General features: G+C 47.2%; 2 protein-coding genes across 2 annotated transcripts; both read right to left on the minus strand.

Annotated features, from left to right (window-relative positions):
- Positions 1–3,614: 3,614 nt before the first annotated feature.
- On the minus strand, positions 3,615–5,438 carry H6S33_010507 (uncharacterized protein; the record flags this gene model as incomplete). The annotated part of the gene is made up of 2 exons (XM_044841899.1): positions 3,615–4,382; positions 4,449–5,438. 2 exons carry the CDS (start codon positions 5,436–5,438, stop codon positions 3,615–3,617), a joined length of 1,758 nt encoding a protein of 585 aa, XP_044697650.1.
- A 377-nt stretch (positions 5,439–5,815) lies between these two features.
- H6S33_010508 (uncharacterized protein) lies at positions 5,816–7,082 on the minus strand (the record flags this gene model as incomplete). Its single annotated transcript, XM_044841900.1, has 2 exons — positions 5,816–5,977; positions 6,033–7,082. 2 exons carry the CDS (start codon positions 7,080–7,082, stop codon positions 5,816–5,818), a joined length of 1,212 nt encoding a protein of 403 aa, XP_044697651.1.
- Positions 7,083–7,660: the final 578 nt, after the last annotated feature.

A 7,660-nucleotide genomic window follows, 5' to 3' on the forward strand; every position in this document is an offset into this window, starting at 1 on the left:
TCCTACCTCACCTCCTACCTTGATACCTACCTCCTACCTGTAGTGACGCTTACCTCGTACCTGTAGCGATACTTACATCCTACCTGAAGCGATGCTTACCTCCTATCTGCAGCTATGCCTGGATAAGTATTCACCTACCTGTATTTTGACGGCTGTACTGACACCACTACAGACTGCTAAATAGCAGCAAATTGATGCCCAAAACGACACCAAAATGTCGACTAATTGCACCAAGGTGACACCTAAATCAGCATGAAACTTCATGCGTCGATGAAGAACAAGCTGCTGTTACTTAGGACCGATGGCTTAACTGATGGAATAGGTTCTTTTGTAACAGCCTGATAGTGGCCTTGTTGCATTACTCCCCTCTATTGTAGACTCGTTTTGAGTCCACTGTAGTGTTACTGGAATATTAGTATTTGGCATAGAAGAAAAACTGTAGCTCTATTGGTGATTACGTACAAACTCCATCTCTGTTTCTATTTCCATCAGAGAAAGAAAACTCTAAAATGAAATGCCTTTTAAAAACAAAGAAAATGAAATATTCTCCACTCTTGTCGTAGAACCTTCCGTTCCACTCGTGGAGGTTTCGATGTTAGCAAGAATCTCTTTTTTTCCCTTGTCTTTTTCACGCGGGTTTCCTCACGCTTCGGTTTTCTATCGTTTCTTGCATTGTTTTCAGGGAAAAATGGTATCCGAACTCTGTCAGACCGATGAAAAACCTGGTACAGGAGAGTTGGTTTTTGTTTCCGGATTTCTTCTGGGATACAGAGCTACTCACGCCGTGTTTTGAGGATCCCTAGAGTTTCACCGTATTTTCCGAGGTTTTTGCGGGTATTTTTGATGAAATTCTTTCAGGGCCTCGTCGGCACTTCCTTGCAGAATTTCGTATGGTTCCCAGGAGTCTTCCGAACGATAACCCTCCCAAACAATGCAATACTCTACAAACATTTTCTAATGCCCAGCCTGTTGCCATCGGCTATTAGCTATTTCTTGGAGAGCGTAACTGTATTCTCCTTCGACCTCATCTGGAGTAGGAGGGACTTCAGTGCGTTGAGGGTATTTCAGTCCCCGATAGGACTCCAGCAGAAATATTTGGAAGACATCATGAATGTTCCATTGAGAGGGAAGCTTCAGCCTGTAGAACGCAACAACAAGTTTCTCATCAACCTCAAAGATACCTAGTTTCTTGTAGTCAAGCTTGCTTGAGGGTCGATCGGCAACCATATTGCGTCGGTCCATCATCACCTTATCCCCATCTTTAGGTTCTGGAGCTTTCATATGCTTCTGGTCATACCATTTCTTCTGCCGGGCCTGTGCCTGAAAAATATCAGTCCTCATAGTTTTCCAAAGAGCCTTCCACTTGAACTTTAGTACGGCGCTGGAAACATTGGCATTGTCCAGCTTCCTTCTGCGCGAATGCCAATTGGAATCAGGCTCGAACCCATAGTTCGCCTAGAACTGAGATACTTTAGTGGACTATTGGGTTGCCGTTTTGTAGGCGTACTCTGCAAGCGGGAGTAACCCTGCCCAATCGTCCTACTGGTAGGACCAAACGTTTCTGAAATATTGCTCTAGCGTTTGATTGACCCTCTCAGTTCACCTGTCAGCTTGAGGACGATATGCCGTAGACAGACAAAGGTTGACTCCGAGAAGCTTGATCAATGAATGCCAGGACATGCTTTAGAATCTGAAGTCCCGATCAGAAATGATTACTTCGGATAGTCCATGTAGTCGGCATATTTCTTGAAGGAATATATGCGAAAGTTGCTTGATTGTTGCCTCGGTCTTGAGCGGTATTAAGTAGGTGATTTTTGTAAAGCTTTCAACAATAACCCCGATACGGGTATAGGCTTCAGATTCTGGCAAACTAACGAAAAAGTCCATCGAGATGGAGCTGCAAGGAGTATTGGGGACCTCTAAATGTGGTAGCATCGTGTACTTCTTATGACTGTAGCTTTCATTGCTTTGACATGTATCGCAACTCCGTACGTATTCTCCCATATCATTGTCCATCTTTGGGCAAAAGAACGGTGCCCGAAGATGTTCTGCAGTTTTGAATTGACCAAAGTGGCTTGCGGGCTTCGAAGCCTCTATGGCGCTCATGATTTTTGGTTTGAGCTCCCGGTGATTTGGGATGTACCATCTTTTCTTTTGAAAGACATCACCGTATCTCAAAGTTAGGTTTCGGTCTACTGGTTTACCGAAGGTATGCTTCACAGCCTGCTCCAAGGAGAATTACTCAGGGTCAGAAGCCGCATGAGGCCGGATTTTGTCCAGGAGCACCGGTGTGAGTTTGCAGACCTGAGGTGATTTTGCCCATTATGATTTGATTATAACGGTTGGTGGTTGTACAGAAACCAGTCTGCTAGGGCAAGTCGGGACAGGATTCTGAGGTTGGACGAGAACCGTGGCCGTACAATCCCGATTCCGTTGCTATAGGTTATCCAAAACGAATAGAATGCATCACAATTGTCAGATATGTGAGTAAAATGTACCATGATCGTGATGTCTGGGGCGGAGGTGGTGGGTGGTGGGCTGTTGAGTTTTAGCTCGGGTTACCTAGGGTTAGGGTAAGCTAGGGTTAACTAGGGTGATGGGCCAAACTAGGGTTAACTAGGGTTACGGGCCAAACTAGGGTAAGATAGGGTTAGCTAGGGTTAAAGACCAAACTAGGGTAAACTAGGGTTAGCTAGGGTTAAAGACCAAACTAGGGTTAGTTAGGGTTAAATAGGGTTAGTTAGGGTTATTTAGGTTTAGTTAGGGTTAGTTAGGGTTAGTTAGGGTTATTTAGTTAGGGTTAGTTAGGGTGGAATGGAACGTAAACTATCGAGAAGAGAATCGTCAAGGAGGCAGACAGGAAGGTAGACAGGCTATCGCTTCAGGTTTCGCTTTGATGATGAGCTCTTCAGTGCCAGCAGCGAGGGCGGTATATATAATAGGGACCGCCAGACATCGAGTGAGAGCGCGTGACCCTAGGGTTACCTAGGGTTAGGTTGCGGGCCAAAGTCCCGCCGCGTCTTATCGCCGATTCGGCGTAACGTTAGGCCGTTAACGCCGAAACACGTCATGCTGACATATCTCCCTATCCCCGTAAACCCCGATAACTCCTAACACCGCCCAAACTCCGAGGAGTTAGGGTTAGTTAGGGTTAGTGGGAAACCCGCAGGTCACAAGGAGGCAGCAGCCGCCCAATGCCCTGCGGGCATTGGGTCGCGCAGCGGCCACCCATCCACTAGCCAAATCATTATCCACAACGTGGGGATTCTTCTGGCCGCACCAGAGTCCTGCCCACGGATAATGATAAGGTTTTACCCATTGAAGTGTCAGCGCACGACAACGTTTCCCACGAAGGGGCGTCCGTCGTGATAACATCTTCGGAACTAAATAACAGGTTCATAACATAGCCAGCCGAAGTTCTACTACAGTATTCAGAGGACCATAAGCGGTTCACCAGATAACAACCTGGATCCTGGCCGTAGGTCCCTGCGCTCCGTCAAACATCCAACAGCGTTTTCCACGATCAAAGACCGTTTCCGCGCCACGTTGGACTAAAGAGCACGTTCTACCGCAAGCGGTAGCCTCTAAGGAATATCGGTTCGTTCTTCGACAATTCAAAGTTCTCCCGAAGAAGAATTGAATGACGAGTCGTCATCATCGGTTTGTTCGTTGTACGTACGTTGTACAGACAGAACTTTAGAGAGGTCGAATGCACCACTCGTGGCGAAGTCGTTGAACGATTCAGGATCGATTCTAGACATCTGGACGTTAAGCGCGTTCACGTCGTCAGACAGATTTCGTGTGCGTTTGTACGATATAAGGAATCTGGTGTCACGAATGGACTCTAGGAATAATGCGTCTTTCGTAGAAAGCGCTCCAGCCTCAATCGCTCCATCGATAATCGCCGTCTTAAAGGATGCAACATTAACGTTGCTCCATACATCATTGTAGGAGGTTTTGAGAACCGCAAAGGAATGAGCCTTTGGATCGTCTTTTGGTAATACGGCGAGATTCCAGCGTTTCTCTACTTCCTGTTCCTTCCAAGCTAGAAGGACTTGACGTGGATAGCCCCGCGCAATGAGTAGTTCCATGTACTCTGCTACTGACTGGTCGTAGAATTCGCGTCTAGACGAGCAGGTGGCTATCCGGGTAAGTTCACCCTGAAATCCGGATTTCTTGACTTGCGTCGGGTGAGCGCTTTCCCATGGTATACGCATAAAATGGTTGAAGGGTTTCCGGTACAGTTTAAAGTCTAATGTACTACCGGAAAGAATATCGATTTCTAAATCGAGGAACGGACTAGGTCCCTCGCCTTCACCAACCACGGACCATTCGGTGCGGAGTACCGGTCCGAGGTTATGTTTATCAAGAATTGCCCAGCACTAATCCGCAGAGTCAGCCTCGATAATAGCTAAACAATCGTCGATATAGCGACAATAAAACTTTACTGGATTATTGTGCTCGAAAGTTTGCACGTTGAAATCAACGTTTCGTTCTTCGTAGTATGCAGCATAAATATTTGCGATATCAGGGGAGCAGGCAGCTCCCATCGCTAAACCTTTGAGCTGTGAATAGAACGAGCCATTGAATTCAACCATCCCATATTGGTTGATAATTCGCATGGCGTCTTGCAATAGATGTGCGTTATCGTTCAGAACGGGATCTAATTGCGCCGGGTGATCCGCGAACCATGCAGTGACAATGGAATGTGCGTCTGCAGGGATGTTCGGGTACATGGCGACTACGTCACCTGTACATACGAACATTTTACGGCGGGTCCGGTAGTCAGGGATAATAGCCTTGCGTAATAGCGCCGCAACATCCTTGGTTGATTGAACAATCCATGGTGTTGCCTTAGCGGCGCCGGCTATTTTAACCTGCACCCATTTAGCAAGGGGGGACGTAACCCAGGAATGTCCGGGGGCAATAGGACGAATGGCCCAAGGTTTTTTATGTATCTTTGGGATACCATGAAACCGAGGGATGTCAAATTGCAAATTCCACCGTTCAAGGTATTCCTTTTCTTGCTTGGTGGTTACGTCGATAAGGCTTTGTGTGATGTGGGTAAGATCACGCCTTACTTCATGGATGGTATTAGCCAACCACTTGAATCTTCCGTTGATCGGGTGATCCTTGCTGTATGACAACAAGGTAGGACCAGGGTCCCCTGCCCAACTAACTTCCAATTTCCGGTAGTTTTGACCGTCAGCGAGGAATTTCTCCACTTCGCTTATGTACCAGTCACGCGAAAAGATAACAGGCCCAAGGTTCTTGTCCGTTCCTTTGATCATCATTTTTTGACTTTCTAGGAATTCAGAGAGTTCTTTCCATCGGGGGCGACGGTCCCGATGTAAGGTATTGGATCTTACGGGCCCAGCGTAATCCCCGTGAAGGGAAAGCTCACCACATGCAAGTCCACTCTCAAGTGCGTTACTCATTTTCGGTGGATTCTTTTTTACTTTCGTAAACGAGAATTCCGGGTTCCATGGTTCATCATTGTTTTTATCACGGTTAAACCAAAAATATTTCCAACGAAGTGAATATGTAAATTCATCAAAGGCAGTGGAGATTAAATTTTTATTAAACGTGATTGGATATAAATATTTTAAATTAACCCCTAACTCATATCTGACCCAATCTGGGACAGAAAGCCCTGCTTGCACATGAGGATCTGGCCAAAACCTACGAAGTGCTGAAAACCTTTCGGTATTAGCTTTCGCGACCAAGATGTCTGTTTGCAAATGGGAGGGGAGATTTAATAACATACCCGGATAGGAAGAGGGCTTATCGTAGTTAAAGTTTGTAGCTAACAACTTTAAACTTTCGCCTTCTTCCCTGGCCCTTTTACGACGGTGGATGATGCGACCCGTTTCTGAGTCGTCTTCTTCGAAGTCGGCGTAGATGGCTTCCGAACCTTCTGCGTCTTTTTTATTCCCTGTGGTTTGGCCGGAGCTTTCACCTTGGGGGCGGTTTTTCCCTAAATCGCGGTTAGATAGGTAAATCGAGTTTTTCGGGCATGGGGACCCTCCTACCTTGCGTTTGTTGGACCGATTTTTTGGCTTAGCCATGTCTTTAGGCAGAAGCGACTTGATAAGTCTTTTCAGCCGAGCCTCTTCAGACTCAGGCGCTTCTTGGCCAACCTTCAAGACAGTTCGTTCCTTGAGAGAAATTTTCTTCTCAAGAACGTAATCCTTGTTGGATTGTTTTATCCGAGCCATCTCTAGAACTCGAATTGCCAATAAAGGAGCCAGCCCGAAGGCAGCATCCCTTTCTACCGATAAAAACTCAGGAGCTTTAATGTCGCCGGCGTTATCCCGCTGGGCTCTCGCCTCTGTGGGTTGGTCACCGACGGACATATCAACATCCTCAGCCTGGGGGCGTTCCCCGTATCGGATCTTGGCGGCTTGGTAGTCCCGGCTGATAGCATCACGAAGACGTTTCTCATAGGATTCCCTAGCCAACAACCCGTCAAGGTGGGCTTTCTCCCCTCTTTTCTGAGTGATGATCTCATCAAGAAGCTTACTCGCCATTTCGGATTGTAGAACGGCAATCCGATTGTTTGCCGATTGTTGCATTTCGGCGGGATACAAGGAGGTGAATTGCGTACGGACTTTGGCCTTGGCCACGGGGTTCAGTACGGTCGGAAATTTCTTTTCGAACTTATTTTTCTCCAGGGAACGTATGGCTTGCTCTACCCCGACTAACTTAACCGCTGTGGTGTGCAGCAGAGATAACTCGTCAAACAATCGGAGTCGAAAGGTAGGGTGGAGAAGTTTTTTGATGTCTTCCATTCGTTCGATAGGGGGTCGGGAAGACATGTAAGCGGCTAACGCACTTTGATAGTGTTTGTAGGCGCTTTCCTCTCCGCTAGTCGTAGCTAGATAGGCGTCTGCGATCATTTCTCGCCAATGTAGTTCGTTGGAGGGGGTGGGGATGGAACCCATGAGGTGGGAGGGACCGTCAAGAGTTAGGTGACCAAACCCGTGTAAGGTTTCAGTACTGACAGGTCGTCTAGTTCTGGCCTTAACAGATCCGAAAATCGGAAGGTCGGTGGGAACGGTGGAGGGGCCAGGGGCGGACATGGTGATAGTCGTAAGGGTTAGTTAGGGTGGAATGGAACGTAAACTATCGAGAAGAGAATCGTCAAGGAGGCAGACAGGAAGGTAGACAGGCTATCGCTTCAGGTTTCGCTTTGATGATGAGCTCTTCAGTGCCAGCAGCGAGGGCGGTATATATAATAGGGACCGCCAGACATCGAGTGAGAGCGCGTGACCCTAGGGTTACCTAGGGTTAGGTTGCGGGCCAAAGTCCCGCCGCGTCTTATCGCCGATTCGGCGTAACGTTAGGCCGTTAACGCCGAAACACGTCATGCTGACATATCTCCCTATCCCCGTAACCCCGATAACTCCTAACACCGCCCAAACTCCGAGGAGTTAGGGTTAGTTAGGGTTAGTTAGGGTTAGGGTTAGGGTTAGTTAGGGTTAGTTAGGGTTAGTTAGGGTTAGTTAGGTTAGGGTTAGTTAGGGTTAGTTAGGTTAGGTTAGTTAGGGTTAGTTAGGTTAGTTAGGGTTAGTTAGGGTTAGGGTTAGTTAGGGTTAGTTAGGGTTAGTTAGGGTTAGTTAGGGTTAGTTAGGGTTAGTTAGGGTTAGTTAGGGTTAGT

Source organism: Morchella sextelata (assembly GCF_020137385.1).
Source record: "Morchella sextelata strain SCLS chromosome Unknown scls_4, whole genome shotgun sequence".
Classification (NCBI taxonomy): Eukaryota; Fungi; Ascomycota; class Pezizomycetes; order Pezizales; family Morchellaceae; genus Morchella; species Morchella sextelata.